Source organism: Nipponia nippon, unplaced genomic scaffold, assembly GCF_047370975.1.
Source record: "Nipponia nippon isolate SJK-2023a ecotype South Korea unplaced genomic scaffold, ASM4737097v1 scaffold_14, whole genome shotgun sequence".
Taxonomy (NCBI): Eukaryota; Metazoa; Chordata; class Aves; order Pelecaniformes; family Threskiornithidae; genus Nipponia; species Nipponia nippon.
Window position 1 is genome coordinate 12,268,616 of NW_028262330.1, and position 23,368 is coordinate 12,291,983.

Here is a 23,368-nt window from a genome sequence, read left to right on the forward strand (position 1 = left end):
TTTTTACTTTCAGTTGGGTATGTTGAGACCATAAAACTCTGAACCCAAATGTAGAGCTGAGTACGAGGCAACTTTAACATTAACCTTTGCTTCACCTTCGACATTTAGAAATCTTGCCTAAAGGAATCAAGGACCAGAAAACGTAGATATCTTATCACGACTGCGCCAGTACAGCAGACTGGGAAGTTGTTGGTAACATGGCTTCCTTTTTGAAACTTTAAGAACATTTCTACCTCTAATCAGGTTGCAAGGTCGGAACTATGGAGGTAGTTACAACACCGAAAATAGTCAGCTTGTGTTAACACGGGTTTTATTGTTCGTAAAAGGAATTTGAATGAGGAAACACAATCACGTGCTGAAATAACTTTAATATTCAAAGCATGAATTGAGAAACATGAACCTTCTTTTTTTGACAAATCCTAAGGAAAATAAACTTACTAAATAACTCCAAACCAGTTATTCTGACATGTATACCCCTCCACAGGAACAGGCATTCAGGTCCTTGGGACCGCAGTCCTTTCTCAACAAGTGAGAAATTAAAATACTTGGCTTCCTTCTGTCGTCAAGATGCGCCTCACTGAGCTGGCAGCAAGGCCCTGCGAGCATCGCTTGGAAGCGTTTTGAAGACTCTGAGTTTGTTGGACATGCCTTCGCCGTATCCGTTGTTTGCTGTTGCCTTCTCAGGTTGTTTCTTTAAAGAGCTCCAAGTGACTGTGTCCATCCTAATGTTCTCCACGCCGTGTTTTCATTCTCTTTGTGTTTGTCAGCGCCTTTCAAGTGCCTGGGAGATTGTATTACTGTTGCTTGGTGCTGGGTGATGTTCTGTTTATAAGCTTATAATGTATGGGCACTTTCTGTTGTGTAGGTGCTTGATTTCTACAGAAGTGACTGTATACAGGGAAATATTAGTGCTTTTAAGAGATATTCTGCTAGTGCCCTGAAAGCGTTGCTGCTGGTGACTCTCCTCTCACGTAGACCAATGTGAAAGTCACCTCAGGACGCGTTAAAACTTCTCAGCCCTGGATTCGAGGGCGTAGAGCATTCCCGGGTGAGGGAAGAACCACGGGGTTCGCCCGTGGCCCGTTCCCGTGGGGCACACCGACCGCTTCTGTACCGAGTGGTGCGCTGGGTTTGCATTTACCTGTGCAAAATGGACTTGCACATAATGATTACGTTCACTACGGCAGACCAAATTGCGTGCGTTAATTGGGTCATAACTCTGTGTATGACTCTGGACTGTTTGATTTAATCCCCTGTTTTTATGAAGAATAAAGTGAGCGTATAGAATGTGTTGAATTCAAGTCGCAGCCCACAGCAGATCTGGCTACTCATGGCAAAAGTAAGTCTGTAGAGTATTCGACTGAAGAACTGATTAAAATATTTACACGTTCATTTTCTCTGCATTGTGGAGCAATCAAAACAAGGTGAGTCACTTCAGACCTGAGTTCATAATTACCGTGATGGTGGATGCTCATCATTTAACGAGCTGAGGAACAGCCAGTTGGTGGCTGTTCTTGCCTTGCACATTAAAACAACCAAACCACAAAATCCTGAAGCGACTCTGTCCCTCAGCTGGGCTTTGCCTCTCTACCTGGGAGCCTGGGAGTTAAAACTGCAGTGCAGCTGCCTTACAAAACTCAGGGCGTTCCTGACCAATTCATTCAAATAGGGAAACTTTACATTTTTCAAGAAACACCGATTCGGCTCCGGGGTGGGTCGCACGCGGCCGTGGCCTTGTGGCTTTGCGGTGCTGCTGTCCCAGAGGTGCCGCTGCGTTTTCAGAGCGTTGCCGGAGCAAAGTGCTGCTGCGGCTGCTCACAGTTCACCAGGTCTCAGACACTGCTGCTGCATTTCTAACCCAGAGCAGCAGCTCCCGTGTCCTTTTTTGCCCCCTTCTATCATGCACAGACTCTTAATTTTTGTCTCCTCGTTTTGTTTCTGTGCCACAGTTATCCTCAATGAGTGCAGCACCGTCTACCCTTACACGGGTTCTGGTTTAAAACACTGGACCAGATCACAAATCAGCAGCTCCTCTCTGGTTTTTGGATATGAGAATTCCAAGATCTTGCTCAGATTTGTGTCGGTTCCAGTAAGGACGTTTCATACGGATTAGCTCAGCGGCCTGTTTCACTGGGGAGGGGAGCAGCTCGAGGCGAGGATGCTGCAAGGTACTGATAGCAGATGCTACACTCTGGTGTTTCTCTGCAGGGGGTGATCCTCCGGACCCATCCCTTATGTTGCCACGCCTGTTTTGCTCCCCGATAGCTTCTTTTATTGCCTTGACTATCGACTTCTAGCTGTGTCCCTGCCAGCCAGAGGGAGGGCAGCTGGGGGGCAGGACGAGAGGGCAGAACCCGGCAGCTGCTCCCCAGGCCTGGCCCTCACCTCTCCGCTGCCGTCGCCCCTGCTGCTCTCCAGCCCAGTGACTTGGTGTGGAACTTCCCAAAATGTGCTGGGAGCTGTCCCTGAGTCCCCTCGCCAAGGCGGTGTGTCCCTGAGCCCGGCCTCACCCTCGCCTTGGGCCCCTGCTCTTGCACAAAGCCAGCGTGGGGACCCTCCGTGCGTTTTGGAGGAGGTGGTGCGGAGGCGCGTGCCTCCACGCAGGACAGCAGGTTGTGAATCTGGAGCACAAGGCTGGGGAGGAGCGGCTGGGGGAGCTGGGGGGGCTCAGCCTGGGGAAGAGGAGGCTGAGGGGAGCCCTCATCGCTCTCTGCAACTGCCTGAAAGGAGGCTGGAGCCGGGGGGGTCGGTCTCTTCTCCCCAGGAACAAGCAATGGAACGAGAGGGAACGGCCTCAAGCTGCGCCAGGGCAGGGTTAGGTTGGGTATTAGGGAAAATTCTTCCCCCAAAGGGCTGTCAGGCCCTGGCCCAGGCTGCCCAGGGCAGGGGCTGAGTCCCCATCCCTGGAGGTATTTAAAAGCCGGGTAGATGTGGTGCTTGAGGACATGGTTTAGTGGTGGCCGTGGCAGTGCTGGGTTAGTGGTTGGACTCGATGATCTTAAAGGTCTTTTCCAACCTAAACGATTCTGTGATTCTATGAATCCTTAGTGGAGTAAGCGCTTCTGGCATCAGTGAGTGAGAAGTGTAAAACCGTGCAAGCGGGAGGGTTTATGATCCACACCCTGTCCTCACCTTCCCCGTACCAGTTTGCTGGGACAAGCCTTCAAGCTGGTGGGACTGGTCATTGCTGTGTCCCACAGGAGAGCCCGGCCGGAGGGAGGAGAGGGGCAGTGCTCACCACCGAGATCCCCGCTGCTGTGGGTGCTGCCAAGGTGCTACCAACAAACCTTGGAATTTCAGACCAACACACACCTTTGGACATTTTTTAAATACTTGCTGTTGTGTTTTTCCATAGGGAAGAGTTACTTCATAGGGGAGGGTTGCTTTCTTCACCATGAGGGTGGTGAGGCACTGGAACAGGCTGCCCAGAGAAGCTGTGGATGCCCCCTCCCTGGAAGTGCTCAAGGCCAGGTCGGATGGGGCTTTGAGCAGCCTGGTGGAAGGTGTCCCTGCCCGTGGCAGGGGGTTGGAGCCAGATGAGCTTTAAGGTCCCTTCCAACCCAAACCTTTCTGTGATTGATTCGATGATTCCGTGATCCGATGATTCCGTGATTCTGCTGGCAAGCGCAGCTGCCCTTGCTTACCTCCTGGCGATGTCTTTGGGGGGGGCTGTTCAACGCCACGCCTCACCCCGCGGCAGGCCCCACGTCCACACAGGCTCTGCAAGCCCTGCTTGCCGTTTCCCACAGGAGCGACGCCCGTGCCCCCCGCGCACACCCCCGGCCAGCGTCCCGTCCCCCCGCCATCGGTGCTTTTACTTTTTTCGCTTTTATCGCTGCGGGTTTCGGGAGACTTGCGGGGTGCGGAGCTGCGGAGCAGCCGGTCTGGGCTAAAGGGGGGCCGTGCCGCCGGGGCCCGAGCCCCGGGGGGGAGCGGGGGGAGCGGGGCGCGGCGCGGGGGCGGCGGCCGGCAGAGGGCGCGGGGCGGCGGGAGCGGAGCCGCGGGAGCGGAGCGGAGCCGCGGGAGCGGAGCCGCGGGAGCCCCCGCCCGCCCCGGCGGAGCGGAGGAGCGGAGCGGGCAGGGCTGCGGCATGGAGGGCAGCCGGAGCCCCCCCCGGTACGGATCGCTGGAGTCCACCCGGTGGCCGCCCGCCGGCGCGGGGCCAGGTGAGCGGCGGGAGCGGGACGGGCAGGGCTGCTGCCGGACCCAAACTTTCCCCCCCCCCTGCTCCCCCGGTGGCTCTGGGACTCCCCCGGCACCCGAGCCCCGGGAGCCGGCGGGGAACCGGCGGCTGCACCCACCAAAGGCAGCCCCGCGGGTGCTCCCGGTACCGGTACCGCCGGAGCCCCCGCGCCGCGGGCATGGGGAGCGGGGCAGGGATGGGGGGACGGAGGGGGGGGAAGAACGGAATAAGGGAGGGAGGGAAGGGCTGGATGGGGGACAGGAGTGAATGGAAGGAGGGAAGGGCTGGATGGAGGAGAGCAAGGACGGAGCAGGGACTGGAGGGGAGGAGGGATGGCTGGAGGGGAGGAAGGCTGGAGCGGAGGAGGGATGGCTGGAGGGGAGGAAGGCTGGAGGGAAGGAGGGATGGCTGGAGGGGAGGAAGGCTGGAGGGGAGGAGGGATGGCTGGAGGGGAGGAAGGCTGGAGGGAAGGAGGGATGGCTGGAGGGGAGGAAGCGGTGGAAGGAGGGATGCAGCCCGCCTGCGGCTGATGCTGCCCGGAGAGGCACGGAGCCGCTGTGCTGTCACGCCCGGCTGTGGGCACGGCTGTGACTGGGAGACCGGGGTGCCCACCCTGTCCTTCGCTGCCTTTTCCCCTCTCTGACCAGTTCCTCCAGTATGAAACAGGGTGGGCAGACGGGGGGACGCGGACCATTGTCCAGGGCAGAGTCCCCAGCCGTGGGGTGGGAGGAAGGGGCCCAGTGCTGGGCTGTGGGCAACGTCCTGGGGAGGGGAAGCCCCTGCAGCCCCTCTGCCGTGACATCCCCCCGACCTCTCCCCTTCCCCATCGCTTTCTGCTCCCCCTCAGCCCCTCGCACCCAGCGGGATAGGGACAGGCAGATGGGAAGGCAGGGAAGGAGGGATGGAGCGAACTCCAGCATCCTGCTTGGCACTGCTGTGGGGGGTGCTGCCCGTGAAGCTGCTCAGCTCCTTGCCGAGCTGCCTGAAGTTTTAGTCCTTCTCCTTTGTGCCTTTCAGCAGGGCAATATGTTCCCTGCCTGGGAAGAGCATCTATGTGGAGACCCTGCCCTTGGTGGGGGGCTGAGCACCTCCATCACTGGGATCCCCTGCTCCCAGCAGCCGGGTGACACCAGGGTGGTCCAGGGAAGGGTCAAACACTCGCTGGACTCAGGGTACTGGATATGGCCTGGGCATCCCCCCTTGGGTGCTTGCAAGCGGGGTTGTGGTGGCTGTGATGTTTGCTGGTTCAATGCAGTTCTGTAAACTCCCAGCTCCTAGGGGACCCTCAGGCTGGGCACGAATGTGGCAATGGTCAGTATCTGGTTTCTGAACGCTGCTCTGCTGTTTGCTACCATCCCAAGAAATCTCAGGCTGACCCTGTGAAGCGCCCAGCACAGGCAGCCTCTTGCCCCGCTTGTGCTCAGGAGGTGACCAGGGGAGTGCACACCCTGGGGAGTGGGGTGTTGCAGAGGGGCTACCCCCCGGTGGTACCCCCCGTAAGTCACCCTGGGGGACCTCACCCATGAACTCTGGTCGTCTTTATGGTTGTCTAACATGGTCCCAGTGGTGCTGACTGTGCCAAGGGCTGCAAAAACACAGCCGGAGAGATCCGCCCGGCTGCAAGGGGCCAAGGCTGCACGTTTCCCCCTGGTTTGCCAGAGGGGGCAGCTGGGGCAGTGGCAGGGATACGGTGCCGTGGTTTGCAGGCTGCCTGTAGCTGTGATACCCATCTGAGTATGATGCTGTCCTCTGGGCCCAGCGTGCTCAGCCCTGCACTGGCGGTCCTGGAGGCTCACGTCCCTCCTGGCAGGCAGTGCGGGTGGCGGGGACCTCATCGCCTCTGACAAGGCTGCCCCAGAGCCGGGCAGCGGGCTACCATTGCTCTCGTTATCCAGCTTCTGGAGCAAGGGCTGATTTTGACAGGCTGAATGCCCCCTGCCCGTGCTGCTTTCCATGGCAGAGAAAAGCACACGGCTGAGTTAAAGGCCTCTAGGGATGGAGCCCAAGTAAAAAGCTCTGACCCCCTCCCCAGGGGGCTGTCAATCAATCGCCCAACTTTAATCATGAAGTAAATCACTTGAAACTCAACCCTGCGCTGGTTGCTGCTGTGACTCATCTCAGGCTTGCTGCTGGCTGTCTAAATGTTTTCACCAAAGCCATACGGAGTGGAAGTCTCTGGCTATTATACTCCTCATTAACGATACCTGCTTCCCCTGGGCCATGTGTGATGATTAGAGCATCTCCAAGTTTAAATCGAAGCTTTCTCCCTTTCCTTGCTTTGCTGGGTTGAGATCGTGCCAGTCGGGGGTCCTTTTGCTCGGGCAGCGCGGGGTTGATCTCTGGCTCCGCTGTCGTGTGCACAGCTGTGGCAGCGAAGGGACCCCTGGGCAGCGTGGCCACACATGGGCGTCATCCCGCTCCATCCCCGAAGGGAGACCCAGGACTGTGAGCTTGATCACAGCTTTAATAAACCTCCTGCCTTAGGCCCTTGGTGGTGCCAGGCACTTAGGCGGGGTGGAAGAAACCCATTCTGTGCTTTGGCAAAACCATCTCCAGTGAGATCTCTTGCCCAGCTGTCTGCTTGCAGGACGTGCCGAGTTTTAATCCCTCGTGGGCTCCAAGTGTCTGTCCCTGCCATTTGTGATGCTGCATGGTGTCGCTGCCATCGCACAGGTTCATGGGTGCACGGTGCCCTTGGGTCTCACCACCCTCTCAGGAAAGCTGTGATCTGGCCCTTGCCTGTAGCTGCTGGGGTTCGGGAGCCCAGTGTCACCCCCTGTCTGCCTGGAGAAAGCATCTCCTGAGCTAGCAGGGAAGATCCATGCGCATCCCAATCGCTCTTCACAGACTGATCTCATTACATGAGAGGAATTTGTATTGAGAAGGATGTCTGGAGATATCGAGTCCAACCCCCTGCTCAAAGCACGCTTAGTAGTTAAATCAGGTTGCTCACAGCCTTGTCCAGGAGGTATTTTGGACCAAGGATGGAGATCCCACAACCTCTCTGATCCCTGTTCCGATGTCTGAACAACCTGAGGAAAAACATTTTCCTAATATCTCACCAGGATTTCCCATGTTTCAGTTGTGTCCATCACCTCTTGTCCGATCTTTATGCACCTCCGAAAGGAGTCTGGCTCCGTCTTCTCTGCATCATCCCATGAGGCAAGTGAGTACAGCCATGAGATCCCCCTTCACCTTCTCTTCTTTGGGCTGAACAAACCTGCTTCTCTCAGCCTCCCCTCATCCACCCGTGCTCCAGCCCCTGCCCTCACTCAGATGTGCAGTTCTTAGTCCTGAGCAGATGCTGGCAGATGGAAGGAGTCTCCATCAGCAAGTTCATCTTACCATCCCATCAGCTGCACATTAGTCACCTATATGGATTCCTGGGTTTCTTCTGAGGTTTAGCGGATGGTTTTGGTGCAGAGGCGTAGCTCTGTGTCCCCTTGCCCAGGTGCTCCCTCCCAGGGTTCATGGGCTTCGCTTTGCAGGAGCACTCGCCCGGGACTGCCCTTCCTCTGCTTCTGCCCTGAATTAAGCAGCGCCAGGCACATGAATGTCCTCTTAGAGCTTCTTGTCCAGGACATACTGCTTTGGTGAGCAGTGCCCTGGTGTGCCTGAGGACACGTCTTGCCTGAGGGACCCAGAGTGCCATGACCCCGGCCACACCACCCTGAAGGCACATCCAAGGGCTGAGGAGCTTCCAGCTCGAGTCCTGCAACCATTGCTCTGCTGCGTGGTGTAGTTCTGTCCGCTGTGCCCATTTCACAGGATGCTCCCGACCTGCAGTGGGAGGCTGCTGGGAGGTGTCCTACAGAAGGTGACCAGGCAGGAGGGGTGCGTGAGGGCAGCTCCTTCTGAGCAGGGTTGTCCCAGCCATGCTGTATTCCCCATCTCTGATGGGAACCCACCCATAGTTGAGCCAGGAGGTTTCTCACTCTTGTGGGCAGCTGCCTACAGGCTGAAATCGCATCCCAGCCTCCTGCCGCAGGCAGGGGAGAGCAACCCAGCATTGCCACCTCCTCCCTTCATGTACACAGGCAAGGCTTCACCTCTCCCGTCCGGGATGGCTTCTGCTAATGAGGTTCTGGGATGAGAAGGGAGAAGAAGCGATGCTGACATCTGTTTCAAGCCCTTGTGCTCACCCACTGGGAAACAGCTGGCTGATAACCTCAGCCAAATACTTCTGCCACCAGTGATCAAAGACATTCTGGGTTATTCGCCCACCCGCCCAGGCCAGGAGTGGCAGTCCCCCTCCCCCAGGCCCACCCCTGTGCTCCTGGGAGTGATTAGATTTGTCCTTGGCTAATGAAAGCTGCAGTAATCTCGTATCTTTGTTTACTGGAGCATCTGTAAAATAATCAGCCTAGTCTGGTCACAGAAGCGACACTTAGAGCAATGCAGCTTTTTTCTGACAGGTCTAGAGCTGCACTGAAGTACAGCCGAACCCCAGGGAGTGGCTGCCTACAAGCACACGCCAGCTGTACCTTCACGTGTGTCATTACCTGTGTGCCCGCTGTCAGCTGCAGGGGGATCCTGCCTGTCCCCGGTGCGTGGCCCCAGCTGCTCGGCAGCGCTGGGGTGGGTGAAACAAAATATCCTGGGCAAGAGGAGCTCTGGGGTGGCAGAGAAGCAGGATGCTTGGGATGAGGGACCACAGCATCATGGTCCCCTAGCAACCGCAGTGCGGTCCCCTAGCAACCGCATCCTGGTCCTGTAGCAACCACAGTCCAGTCCCCTAGCAACCCCCTTCAGGCCCCTAGAAACAGGGCTCAGGGAGGGGCTCCGTGCACATTTGCAGCAGAGGCATTGAGCAAGCGCTGATGGAGGGTGGTGCATCCAGCCCCACGCCTCGTCCAGCCCCTGTATTTGTTGGTCTGTCCTGAACAGGCACTGGTTCCTGAGAGCATCCTAATAGCTTAGAATAGGGAACGGTCGAGGATTCAGCAGGCTGGCGTTGGCTGAATGTGGTCTTTGTAGCTGGGGGAAGAGAGAGAGAATCTCCAAATGGTCCTCATGAGTTTCTAAGCCAGAAGCAGTGGAAAACTATTCTTCAAACGAGTCACGCTAACCCAAACCACTCGTATTTCCACTACTAAACCTTCTCTGCCAGCAGCCTTGGAATCATGCCTCACTCTGAGAATGACTTCTCAAGCAGTTTTACGTGATGGGTAGAGGACCAGTGAGTGCAGAGTGGTTTGTCTTGTCCCTTAATGCCTTCCTGACCTGTAACGCTCAGCACTGGCCTGCGTCCTGTTTGGGATCCCCAAGCCACATGCTCCATTTCTGACACCTCCCGTTCCCAGACCTCGGCTGCTCAGAAAATCCTGCTTCCAGAGCTGGTGCTCCTTGGCTGTGCTCTCCTTTCTCCCTACACAGGGAAAGTCCAGGGCTGCAGGAAGGCAAAGTCTTGGAGAGAAGATGTGTCCTGTGAAGATTCAAAGGAAGCAAAATTTGCCCCTGAAGTTTGTGATTTTTAATGTTTTCTCATAGCCTGGCTTTGCTGTAGCTGCTGAGCCCCCCCTCCCCAGGCTGGGCTGTGTGCACTGCGCAGGAGAGCCAGATTAGCCCGGCTGTGATAAATGTGCTGCTGCAGGTCACTGATAACAAGCTCAGGGATGTGTCTCTGCGAGCCAGACCAGGCTGGGGGGTGGGAGCTGGGGTGGGAGCCAAACGGCAGCTATCCCCATGAAACGGGCTGGGAGCTGCTGTGGGACGCGCGGGCTCGCCGGCACTGTGTGAATCAGCACAGCATCCTTGTGGAAATGAGTGCTACAGTCTGGTGTAAGCCAGTGGGATGTCAGAGGGACAGCTGTGTGCAAAGCAGGGCGGGGGCAGAGCTGGTGGTCAGAGCAATGGATCGAGGTTGCTGGGCTCTTGTCCTGTCCGTCCCCAGTATTGCCACTGCACTCTTCTAAAATATAAATTACAGCTCCTCTTTCCTGCATTTTGCTGTGTGGGTCTTGCCTCTTGCCCTGAGCAAATGACATCCCCTTTCCCTGCCTCAGTTTCCCCAAATGGGTTATAGAGGTGATGCTCACCGCTCCAGAGGATGGGGAAGCCAAACTGGCCTGCTGGGTACCATGGGGGCTTTTTCCCTGGGGAGCTGGGAAGGATGGGGGGATCTTCATCCAGCCTGTGATGGAAAGGGACCAGCTATGGGAGCTTCGCCTCCGCAACTCCTTAGGAGGCCCCTCCGTGCTATATGGGCCCAGAGTTTGGTCCTGGCACATACTGGAGGATAGGGTCATGTTTCTGGGTGTCTGTCCATATGCTGGAGACGCCTGAGGCTTATGTGGTTCTGGAAAAAGAGAGAGAGATTCCTGTCCTTCCCTCCAGCAGTTTTTAGGTCCCTTGGCCTCCTGCTGTTCAGCAAAGGGGAAGACCCCTGGAAATTTGGGGCTTTCTCAGCAGTGCAGAGCCTGCCACAACGCTGGTGTGAGCAGGGTGTGCTGCAAAGCCAGCACAAGCAGGCGAAATGATGCTTGTTTCTAAGGCTCAGAGAGCTGCAAGCTCAGATGAGGTGGCCTGCTGGCCTCCGAGGGCTTCTTTCACGCAGACACTTCATGCATATTGCATGTGGGTTTGGAGCTGTGCTCAGCAAGCCGAACCGGCTTTGATGCTCACGCAGCAACGAGCAGACCCGTTCCAGTGCCCAGCCTCACACAAAGCAAAAATAAAGGCAAAGCACACATCAGCAGCTCACTGCCCTTGCATATGTTGGTGACTTTCCATGTGCCTGTTGGGCTGTCTCCTCTTGCAGCACCCAGCAGCATAGCAAGAAGCCCGAAAACGAGTTTAAAACTGCACATGCTTAGTGGTTTTGCTGTTTTGCTGGTCTGGTATTTGCGGGGGGGTCCCCCGTGACAGCCCCATGGTCCCTGTTGTCCTCAGCACGTGTTTAACATCTGCTGGCTAACATGGCTCCCGTTTCGTTTGCAGAGGACGAGATTGTTTCCATGGCTGACTCGACCACCACCATTGACGACATTGAAGGGGAGCTCTTCAAGATCGAGAGGATCAGGGAGATCCTGGTGAGGAGGGAGTCAGAGCTGCGGTACATGTGAGTACCTGCCTCCTCCCACGCTGTCCCCGCTTCCCAGGGTCACCCCAGCGCTTTCTGCCTGCCCGATCAAACACGGATCTTCCCTGCGGATGAGCAAAGCTGTGGCCACTTTCCACCTCGTTTTTCACCTGGAAGCGCAGCCTCTTCCACTGCTCTGGCCTTGCTCTCGGAAGGGGCTTGAACGGGTCCCTGTTACGAAGCTGCCACTGACGCTGGGATAACCTGAGCTATGCAAACAGAGCTTATGGCACGGGTTTAACTACACTAAAATGTTTCCATATTCAGCCACAAGCACCCCATCTTTCCAGCGGGTCCATACTCTTTACTCTTCCTCAGCGCACGGCTCTTGGGCTGCCCTTGGGAAGGGACCTGAGGTTTGGTGGCTCTCTGGAGACAGCGCTTTGCCCCAGCACGCAGGTCTCTGGCCGTTGATCACACGACCACAGTTTACTCTCTCCACGTTGCAGTATTACACGTCCTCCCAGCTCCTCCTTCGCTCACCCATCCCCTGGCTGCCGGGGGACACCAGGACACATCGGGGCTGGCCCAGCATTGGCGCCCGATGCCCGTCTCCCCACTGCGCCCTGCTCTCCCCTCCCAGCACAGCCTTTGCAGCCAGATGCAGAGCAAATTCTCCAGGGCCCATTTCAATAATCAAAGCAGTTTTTGAGTAAAAATCCGGAGGCCTTTCACATTTAAGGCAATCAAATAGTCACTGTGTTGCAGTGGTACTAGCCAGCACTCAAGGTGATAAAGAACATTTTCCCTGGGTATATCTGGGAGGAAAAGGATGGACTAGCATTCATAGCCTGTTGATTAAGCTTTTTAATACCCCTAAATTGCTGTAGTCAGCCCAGTCCTGAGATCCCATGCTGTCAGGTCAACACAAAGCCTGGGATCTTTTACTGGTAATGGCAAAAATCACATTTACTGGGCTGCAGCATTTGATATGCTGCTTTTTTAGTGTGTCTGGGTCCCCACTGGTACCTGCGCTACAGGGATCACCAAAGCCTGGAGATGCCTGTGTAAATCCGCTGTCTGGGGGAGCGGTGAGCTGGACTGTGGTTTAGAGGCTCAGATTTGGGGTGATGACCTCTTTGAGTCATGGTTCCCCCTGAATATATTGTTGAAAAGGATTTTTGGAAGTCATAAAGAATGTAGTTCTTAAATGCTTTCCATGGCAACCGGTACCTAAATCTCACAGGTGCTGTCAAAACTCACATCTCTTGCTTTTTCTTATCCTTTTGTTTGTTTTCTTCCTTGGCTCGCACTTGGAAAACAAAAGGAACTCACCTACAGAAGCCAGATACTGGGGTGGATACGGATGCAAAAGCAATCACTTGGAAGTTGGAAACGCCAGGATTAGGTGTCTGAGTGGTTTGGAGGTGCTGTGGGGAACTTGAGCATCGGCTCTGCAAAGCGCAGCAGCAGGGAGGAGCACGGCTCTGCAAGGCAGGGAAAGCTGAGGGCTTCCCTGAGCATCGCTGCTGGAGAAGAGGGATCCCCAGACCTGGGGTCGGCAGGACAGGGTTAAAAAAGTTGGGGACCTGGGGCGGAAAGGGGCTTTTTTCCCAATAGGTAAAAAAAATGTAATATTTAGGATCGATTGGACTGTGGGGCTCAGGGTGATGGACATCTCCAGTGACGTGCTGCCAAACAGAAGGGTGACCTGTCTGGTCAGGCGATAGCGATCAGTGTTTTCTTCTTGTTGGAAATGTCAAGCTAAAACGTTCCAACATTTCGGAGGTGTCTGTGCTGTGGAAAATGATGACGCTCCCAATATTTCTCCTTTTATAGGGCAAAAAGAAAGGTCTGAAATTCCTGTGGGAGATTCAGCTCTGCACCTCGCCGGCTCAGTGCTCTGATCTGCTCCCGGGGCCAGACAGGGGTAGCACGGCTACGGCTGATGCTGCAATAAGCTTTATCACCAGTGGTAGAAATCATCTCAGCTCCAGCAGGAGCCTTCTGGATGCTTGTCTTTTCAATCTCGCCCAAGTTTTATTGAAATGAGAATTTTTATTATTGCCCATTTATTAGTCTCATTATCAGTTTTTACAGAATTAAATTCTAATTTCATTTAAATAATATTTCAGTTATCATTTGACTGTTTATTTTAATTTTACTAAGTGTATCACTAGCGATCAGCCTGTTGCCCCTGTGTCCCATGCAGACCCCCCCACTGGTGCTCTGTGTACAAGCTCAGGGCTCAGCCCCCGTAGGACAGGCAATAAAAGGACAAACAGACCTCCCTGTTCTCCACGTGCATGTCCCAGACATCGGCATTGGTGGACCCGCTCGGTGCGGTATGCAAACAAATGAAGACACTGCCAGAGCAAAAATCTGACAGAGCCAAGAGGAGGTCTTCTCCTCTGCCTAGGATGTTCTTCTCCTACAGCAATATCTCACAGGTTCCCTCTTCGTCGGTCTGTTTATTTTTCCCTTCCCTAATAAATATTCCTGGTGTCCTCGGCTCAGCTGACAAAGCTGCATCTTCCAGTAGCTCCAGCAAATATGACTCATCCCAGAAGGGGTGGACGGCATGACTCAGTGGAAGGGCCAGCAGGATTACTGAAGATGCAGACAGGGCTTTTAGTAACGCACACTTCAAAGGGAACCAAAGGCACATCTGCTCGAGGTGGCACCAGCTCATGAGTCAATCATGTATTATCTGTAGACACAGACTATGTATTAGGGTTTCTCGTCACTCACAGCCATACAGCTTGCTACAAATCTCAGCTGTGCTCTTCCAGGTTGGATGATTTCCCACGTGCCCTGCAAAGCATCCAAGGAGTCCTTCTGCATCAAAGGCTTGGACGACCTTGGGAAGCTTGTGCTAAGATGCTGGGGTGCTTGGTAGGGCTTAGGAGGATGTATGGTGCCTCTGTCTGTGTGGAAAACGCATTGGCTGATTCCTTGTAGTCAACATCTGGATATGCTGCTCCTCTTGGAGGCTCAGTCCAGATGGGCCAGCCACTGTGTCCTGTAGCATTGGTGCTTATCAGCTTCTTCATGAAACTGGTCACTGAATATGATGTTTAATGGGGGCAAATGCTTCCCATCCCATCCCATATAGGCAAGGCACTGTGCACAGGGCAGCGCAGGGGCAAATCCTGTATGGACACGTCTGGTCTCCAGCTGAGAGGTTTGTGCCACCAGATATTTTCTCAGCACAGAACACTCATGGTTCAGTGCCCGCGTCTGTTCTCTAAAACATCCAGGGCTGCAGTCACAAGTCTCTGAGGTCTAGGGAGCCCTTAGATACAGGTGTTCCTGAGGTATCAGTGGATTAGCTGCACTGTCATAAGGAAATGCTTCTGGTCAGAGTGTCCACATCTACCTCAAAGTGATGACTGGAACCTCCTCTTTTGCTGGTGGAGCTGCTCAGCACCATTTGAATGTGCTGCCTGACCCCAGACCCTCTGCCATGGGGCTTCTGGTGCCTTTGCTGGCTCCAAGCTCCTGGAAGATGTGTACTGAGAGCATGAGGACTGATGTGTCAATGAAGGGGTTGCTTCATGAATGCAGCAACTGAGCAATTTCTGGTCCTGGGGGTGTGAGAGCCTGTTACACCTGGAAAATCTGGAGCTGGATTTTGGATGGAGACACTTTCTTTTAGCTTCAGGCAGGTAAAAAGGGGTGGGGAGATGCCAGATGGCCTGGCCAGAGTGGCTCAGCCATGCCAAGGTAAGCCTGGAGAAAGAAGGGAAGCATTCCAAATCCCAGCTCAGCAGTCCAACCCTGATCAGGAGATTCAGCGCCTTGCCATAGGGTGTGGGGGCTTTAAAAAACTCTTTTCAAATGAGGCTCGGGATGCCACATCAGAACATTGGCTTTTCCTAATCTTCTCAGTGAGGGATAATGTGTGAGGAGCCCAGGGAGGGCTCAGAGCAGGAGCAAAAGTGTCAGATGGGTTGGTCTCATCATGCTTTGGTTGGAGATGTGGCTGGCCCTAGGCTGATGCAACCTTGGAGACTGCTGGAAGGGCAGATGGTGCTGGGCAGCCCTTGGGTCACTGCTCACTGTGTGTATGAGTTGCTGGCAGAAAGTAGGAGGACTTTGAGGAAAGGACCCTAAAGGGCAAAGCAAGGAAGTCTCTAAAGCCAGAGGCTGCTGGCATGAAAGAGGTCAGGAGGTGTGGAGCACGGCAGGCAGACCAGAGACAGCTCTGGGGGTTATTGGAGTCGTGACTCGTCTCATCTTCTGTGGTGTTACCTAGCCAGGGGAGATCCTCAAGGATGGCTTGGTTCGTGGTGGAGAGAGGTCTCATCCATGAGCACTGGGGTTTCCCTCACCACGGGTGAGTGCATAAAGCTCTTCAAACTGAAGCACTGATGCTCATCATGGCCAGACATCATTGTTCCTTGGACTTGTCCAAGCAGGGCTTTAGCGAGGGCATAGGCACGTGATGTTTTAAAAATAAATTAATAAATAAATTGGGTTAAGTCTTCTCTGCCAGCCCTAGTGAGCAGCGAGCAGCACTTGAGCTGGTACACCCATGGAGGGGACTGAGTGTCTGTGGTGCTTCCGAGACATGATCAAAGTGTCTCCAGCATGGACAGGGCCACGCATCCCCCATTCGCTCCATCAGCAGCTGGCACTGACATTTGAGTTGAGCCCATCCTGATCCGTATCTTGCTGCTGTCGTCTGGTTTGAGCCAGAGATGATTTCATCGCCCGCGGCTTCGGCAGGCTTCTTTTCTCCTGTTGAAATGACCTTGTTTCTCAGCGGACACCTGCAAAGTTTGCACATTTCCCCTCTCTGTTGTGTTTCATTTTTCGACCTTTTTTTAACTCTGCAGAAAGGCAGTACAAAAGAAGTCAGATCTTTTTATGTGGCAGCAGCTTCCATTTTTTTTGATTTTGCTGTTTGGGGATTATTTTTTGGGAGAAGGAGAAACACAGCTGCTATTGCATGGTGGATGTGCCAGGTTTTAATAAGGCTTCATTGTCATTAGAGTGATGAAACTTTTTCTTTGCCAACAACCAGTGACACAACCCGTGTAGCTCCAACAAAAGCTCTGAGATGAAGTGGGCTGCTGTTTCCTGGGGGAAGGCAGGTAAATCTGTGCTCCCCGCCACGGGCACTGAGTGCATTGCCTTCCAGTGTTGGCTGGGTGTTGCTCTGGAGGTTGTGAACCTTTCCTCTCCCAGTCTTTCCCACCGTGGTTTCATTTGTGTCTTTGCAGGATGGATGACATTCAGCTTTGTAAAGAAATCAGCCGGCTGAAAAAGGAGCTTCAGAAACTCATAGCCCTTCCAGGTAAGGCTTTGTAAAGCTTCAGAGAGCTGCACCCTGCCGCTGCAATCAGCAGAAAGGTTTCCATGAAATACAAGAAGCTCTTGAACAGCTCCCACCCCAGGATGCTCCCAGAGACACTGCTGCTGCAGTGCACGAGCATCAAGAAATATGGCTCCTTGGGTCTGACCTGAGCTCTTTCTTGAGAGCTTTGCTGCTTGCAGTACTGCAGAGAGTCCTTGTCCAGGCCTGGGCTGAAGGGCAGAGGAAAGAGAAAAGGAAAAAAAACATGAGTCCTTTGAGGAAGAGCATGGGTCTGGTACAGGAGGAGGACAGGAGCTGAGTGAGGTGGCAGTGATGAATGCTGACACGGTGGGATCTGCCACGTACGCTGAGGAGGATCCCCAAATGACCTGAGAGGACAAGAAGGGGACATTGTCAGCCCACACCGTGAAGGGGCCCCTTTGGAGGTAGCAGGAGAGGAGATGCCTTCAAAGGCCTCAAGTACGTGAAAAGCAATGAATTCTTGCTGTGGCCATGTCAGAAATGTGTGTCAGTGATGGGGCAGATGGCAGCAGCTGCCAGGGAAGGATTCCTGGTTGCAGCCAGGTCAGGACAGGTGCTAGGGGATGTCATGCCAAAGGGGGTCAGTGATGTCCCTGATTTAGGTGAATTCATTGTTCAGGATGTTGAAAAGCAGCAAACAGTCCAGGGCAACATATATGAAAAGGAAGGAAACGCTGCTTTTGTCCTCCCTTTACCATGACCAGTGACCCTCCATGTCCCTGTCGCAGCCAGAGCCACCCTTGACCCTTCACAGCCCAGGAAAGGCCAAACCTTGGTTCACTAAAAGATCCCCCTCAGCCAAAACATTCAAATGAAAGCACACGCCAAACAGCTCAGGGTTTGAATGAGAACAAGCAAGAAAGGCTTCCCCACAAGCTGTGTCCATCACTGTTCATAAGGCTGTGCCTCCTCCTAGGACATCTTCATTCAGCCCCCATAAGGATTTTGTGTGTTTTCAGAACAAGTGGGAGACATATCCCTGCTTGTTTGTACCCATCCAAGCATTAAGATCTGGACCACCACAAGTATCTCTCTGAAGATGCTGCCCTCACCGAGACCAATGAGCGTGTAGCGGGGGGGATGCCTGGATGCAGACAAGGGACCAGCTGTGCACATCTGTTTCCCAGAGCGGCAGCTCAGCTCATCGGTTCTGCACCCAAGGTTATCTCAAAGCTAAGGGTGGCAAGAAACCTTGACGCTTTCTAATGCCGTAGTTTCGCTGTGCTGTGTGTGCTTGTGAATCTTCAGCATGCAGTTAGCGCCCAGCTGCTGCTTCATATGCAGGTCTTGATCAGTTTAATACAACCTGGCTGCATCCAGAGGGAGGTTCAGACAGGGGAGGGGAGGGTTCTGCCATAAAGATGTGAGCTGCTTGCAAAACGTAGACCCAAATCTCATGTGGGCTTTTAATTCAAATACCTAGTTTATAAAACAAGGCTTGACCTAAATGATGGCTCAGGACTAGAGATAAACTTAGCCTTTTCTGAAGCTTGAGAAATGGGGCTGGCTTTCCTTCATTTGCTTTGGTCTTTCATTTCTAGCCTTTTCAGCATTCCCAGATTCAACTGAGAGCAGAAATGCTGCTTGCATCAGGGATGCTCTTTTTATTTTCTTTATAACTTGGCTAAAATCAGACTGTGCTGGAGAAATCCTTCAAATCATTGGTCTTGTGAGATGACAGAAGCAGATCATTCATAAAAATGGGCATTGAACTTTGGTTCGGATAAAGATTCAAACACGTCAGTGCTTGCTCAGAGCTCAGCCAGACCTGTGGCTTGAAATCTCATCAGACCAAGGTGCCTTTAATAATTCAGGGAGATATTGTGGTCATGATGGACTCTGACATCAGCAAGTCGGAAAAAAAAGGTGCAGTGTTTATACAGCGGGTATCTTAACTCTGACATGCTCTAACTCAGGAATGCAGATTGTTAATTAACTCCAAATAGCTGATATGTTTGTGCACAGCCTGATGTTTCCGATTTGTATGGCATCCCAATGACACTGTAAAGTGCTCCTATTCCCACCAGACAGGTGGGAGCTGCTGCACAGAGAGTGCCCACGGCCAGGGGACTTTGCATTAACTCTTCATGGTAGAAGACCAGCCGCTGTGGCCCAGACCTCAGCCCAGATCAGCTTTCTCTGCCAGGAAGCTTGAGCTCACTCCCTGCACAAGACCACAATTGTAGGAGAAACCTTTGTTTTCTGGGGATGTTTCTAACATGATGATTATGAGAAGTTCCTCCTACTCAGTCCCCTGCAGCAGCACCTCCGATCGATATATAGCACACTTTAAACTACAAATCAATACATAGTTTAGGTAACTGCTGAGATCCAGCCTACAGGGTTTGCTCCATACTGTGAATTTTGCTGCATTTTTATTTAGCTGAAGGAAGACTGGAGATTGATCCATCCTGTGCTGGATTGATTTTGGAGCTGGCTACTGAATTCAGAAATGGTATTAAATATCAGCAGCACAGACAGTCATAGTTTCCACCTAAGGTAGCTCTCCATTTATATTTAACACTCCTTAGCCCTATCTCTATCATCTTCACGTATCCCACTTAGCTTTATGTACCAATTTATATAGGACTTCATAATGATGTGAGTTTTCAGGCCTTCACTAACTCACTGTCCAAAGATATGCGGCACAAGTGGGTCCCACCATGCTTAAGGTAGGGCCGTCTCGGAGTTCAGGTGACAACCAAAATAGCCTGGCAAACACTTGTGGTCATCCTTGCCGCTGGGGTGGGAATGGGGCTGACAGTGGTTTGAAAGGTCAGACGTAGAGGATGAGATCCCAGGGACCGTGTTCAGCAAGGGAATAAGGCTACAAAACCACTGGATCATATTGGTTTTCATGTCTCTGTATGTATGGGATAAATGGTGGTGTGAGGTGTTCCCAAGGCATCTGGGTGTTGCTGATAATTCCCTCTGCACCTGAATCCCTGGCTGGTTTCTCAGCCACATGGAGGACCTGGCTCAGAGGTCTCTGGACCCCTACCCAGCTCAGGGCCGAGCTGAGACTGGTTGGGTGTGCTGGCATGGGAAATGCAGGTTAAGCACATCCTGGATGAAGGATGACATCCAAGTCTGACATTTCTGAGCTTGGTACCCAGCCTCTTCAGCAGTGCAGCATGAAGAACCCAGGTGAGCCATGGTCATCTTCCACCAGAGAGATCACCTGGTTGAGGGGCCCTTCCTCTGCTCTGCAAAGCTCACAGTTGCATCTTGCTGTGCTCAGGCCCATGAAAATTTTAGGGAGAAGCTAAAAATTCGAAGTTTGATGACACTAGGCCTATGTTCTACCAGCCAGGGTGGTTTGGAATGAGGCTGTTGCTTATTTAGCAGCCAGTATTGGGGTCCAGGTGCTTACTTTGGGTTGGCTTTTACCCCTACTCTCACATCTGCTCCTGGGTCAAGCAGAAGCAGAGCAAGCTTGGCCTTGGCATGGGCAGGATGGTCCCTGTTGGTGTGTTAAATGTGTTCCCTGTGCTGCAGAGAACGAGAAGTCCAACGAGGAGAAGCAGAGGGAAGAGGAGCTGGTACAGCAGATACACAAGCTGGTGGAAACCCGGGATTTCCTGGTGGACGATGTGGAGTTTGAGAGGCTCAGGTAGCTGGGTGCAATCTGTGCAGTCTGTCCTCTGATCTGTATCATGCCTTGGCAGATGGGCCTGAATGCCTTGCTGCTCCTTTCCTGAGTGCTAACCAATCTCTTTGCCACAGGGAAAGGGAAGAAGACAAGGAAATGGCAGAGTTCCTGCAAAGTAAGCTCTCCAAAAGCTACCTCCAGAAAGCAAGTAGGTGGTTGATGAGTTTTATTCCTTGCATTGAACCACCCTGGCAGTTTCTCCCCTTTCCCAAGCACTCTCTCCCCAAGATTTCATTGCTCTGCATGGGCTAGCTTACCTGGAGGCCATCTGTTGCTGGAGGAGGATGTGGGGAAACGGCAACTGGGGGATGCTGGTGCTTGAGATCACATTGTGGAAACATCCCGAACCAGTTCAGATGCCATGCTTCCATTTCCCTCCTGGCATTTCCCAGCCAGCATGTCCTATGAGAAATGGGGATGGGTAGGTGTCCTTTTATGGCTGCTGTACTTTGTCTGACCCTTTCCAACCAGCTCCTTATACTTCATCACACCATTAGATAAGGTCACAAGTTGTGGTATCCATCCAGTCCTCCTTTTTTCATGGCCTCTGATGGCTACCCTCTTCCCTGTGCCTCCATTATTGCTGGAGGAACACCTCGCCAGTGTGGTAGGAGGCATTTCCAGCCCAGAGTCCCTGTGCCTGTGCCTGTAGCACACATGGTGATGTGCCTCCGGGATGCAGGAGCACATGCCCAGCTGTGGGTCTGAAGAGGGTCAGCATCTTAGCCCTGAAAGGAGCTCTGAGAAGAAGTGATGGGCCTGTGCTCTTGTCACCAGGCAGACACTGATTCCTCTTTCCGTAGCTCCTGTCAAAGAAAAGAAAATGACTTCCAGGGGGCAGCAAACCTCTGCACCGTACATGACCAAAACGGGCCTCACCCTGCTCAAGGAGTGCTGTGGCTTCACCTGCTCCATCATGTAGGCCAGCCCCCAGCTCCTCTGCACAGGACATGACCATGGTAGCGTACACGTCCCGGGAAGCTGGGCCGGGCAAGAGGGGCTTCCTTGGCGTGCTGAAACAGCCAAGTGCCTGTGTGGGGTGGGTGAATGCTGATGTCTGGGAAACACACAGCTCCTGGTGCTGCAGGTGTGGGGTGTGAGGGACCACCAGGCTGCAGCCCTGCTCCGGGGGGCTGCCATCGGGGAAAAGTGCTGGAGCTCGACCGAGTCCTGAGAGAGGGTCTGGAAGGGAAGCAGCAGTGCTTCTGGCTGGGAGGAGGATGAGGGGGTGGAGGGGGAAGAGAGGTGGAGGGCAGGGAGGAGCGGGGCCAGGCACACAGCACGTAGTGTACCCCAGGCACCAAGGCATCTCCTTGTAAGCACGTACAGGAGGGAGCTGTCGGTCAGATGTACCACTGCTGTGCACACCTGGTGCTCATGGAGTTACACCGCCAATGCCTTTGTCTTCTCGTAGCATCTTCTCTGAAAACCTAAGAAGCCATCAGGCCTTTCTGTCCTTGAGGGTCCTCACGTGCCTTCTCGCTTACCCTCCTGCCCGCTCCTTTTCAGCAGGTTGCAGTTAAATCACTGGCATCTGCTGACAGCCACAGGTGCCCAGCTGTAAAGTGATGTGCCCATTATCTTTAAAACAGAGTTTACTAAGGGCCAGGCTGTGTCAGTTGTGCAGGACTGTCCTCTGGCTGCTGAGGGGCAACCAGACATGTCCCTGTCCATTTGCCAGTGGTTCAGGACATAAACCCATTCCAAACATTGTCACTTTGTAGAAGTCTCAAGGAGTGGCAGACCCATAGAGAGGTGCTTCTTGCCAGGGCAGCCTAGTGTGGACTTCCCCAACTTATCCCAGGAGAAGGCTGAAGTGACCAGGCTCACAGAGGTGGGTGGTTGGATCCCCACTAGACCAGCTCTGCCTGGCCCAAGCTGCCTCCCTACTCTTATGCCTATGCATGACACTTCTCCACAGCACATGCTGCCAAAATTGATGTCTGTGGGGTGCAGACAAGTCAAGCAAGGCCTAAACAGCTTGGTGTAGGATGGAGCAAAGGCTGAACTGGTGATAGCTGATGAGCTGAGCTCACTCCTGCCAGAGTGTGATGAGGACACACGTGAAGCAAGTCATGTCTGAGATGAAGTTATTTCTATGAGGATGTGCTTTAATACAGTTGAAGTGAAATTCTGGGCTCCAGCACCACAAATCTGAGTCCAGACCTTATAGGTAATCACAGGGCAGCTGCAAGGAGATGAAACCACCCACCCACTGAGCTCCCACCTTCCTCCATGCCTGGGCTTCACTCAGTAGCTGATGAACATGGCCAAAGCTGAGTGCTAGGTCCCGACTGACAGCATGTGTGACAAGCACTGTGTGAGAGGAAGATGATGGTAATGGAAGTCCAGTGGGTTGTAGTGTCTGTGGGAGGATACATCTCATCCTTAATATTCCTGGAGACTTCCATTGTGGCAGATGCCCTGACACCCAGGAGTTAGTCTCACTGGCATTAGGCACTCTATAAAGCAAGGTTGGCTCTCCAGCCATTGGAGAAGGGCGGCACCAAGGGGATCCCATGGTTGCAACCCATGGTTTCCTATCTCTTGCCTTTCCTTCCCAGGTCTCCAGCCAGAGTCCACAATCTGCTCTCCTCCGAGAGTTTCAACTTCCCGTCATTGTTCATGCTTCCCACTGCAGCACCACCACCGAAGAGACTTCCCAAGCAGGCTGGTGCAAACTTGAATGATGGCATGTGTCTTTGGTGCCACATCAACGGTTGTCTCCTCCATGACATCAACAAACACCGAATTCCACCCAAGCTCAGCTTGGAAGAGGTGTGTGCAGCAGCGGCAAGCGAGTCCATGACAAAGAGCACCGGTGCAGTCCTTCACCTGGACAGAGTAATAAAAAAAGCACTGGGAGCTAATGTTTGGAGAACATTGTGCTCCACGATCCAAGACATGCTGTGGCCACAGATGATGTCTCATCCTTAGCCTTGTACCACCTTGTGAGTCTCTGTGGGATGATTCCTGAGGACTCTTCGTGGGGAATGTCTCTGGTCTGGGTTTTGTTGTGTTCGTATTGGTTTTATTGCAAGGTGCTCTATGGCTCTGGGTAGAGCTGAGCAAAGCGTGAAGGGCAATCCCCAGAGCCGGCTGAATGAAGGGCTAATTCTTGTGAAGTTATCACCCAAGCACAGACCTGGTGTGTTGAACTAAGGGCAG

At 53.4% G+C, this 23,368-nt stretch overlaps 1 protein-coding gene across 2 annotated transcripts; it reads left to right on the plus strand.

The window, feature by feature from the left end:
* The first annotated feature begins 3,993 nt into the window (after positions 1–3,993).
* Positions 3,994–22,902, plus strand: LOC104011160 (bMERB domain-containing protein 1). Of its 2 annotated transcripts, none has more exons than XM_087750842.1 (7): positions 3,994–4,166; positions 11,123–11,243; positions 16,433–16,506; positions 20,047–20,161; positions 20,275–20,348; positions 21,004–21,159; positions 22,765–22,902. In XM_087750842.1, the coding sequence occupies exons 1-6, from the start codon at positions 4,091–4,093 to the stop codon at positions 21,120–21,122; spliced, it is 579 nt and encodes a 192-aa protein (XP_087606968.1). In that variant the 5' UTR covers positions 3,994–4,090; the 3' UTR covers positions 21,123–21,159; positions 22,765–22,902. The 2 variants fall into 2 exon arrangements, with proteins under 2 accessions (XP_087606968.1, XP_087606969.1); XM_087750843.1 differs by having other exon boundaries at positions 20,275–20,315.
* The last annotated feature ends 466 nt before the right edge of the window (positions 22,903–23,368 follow it).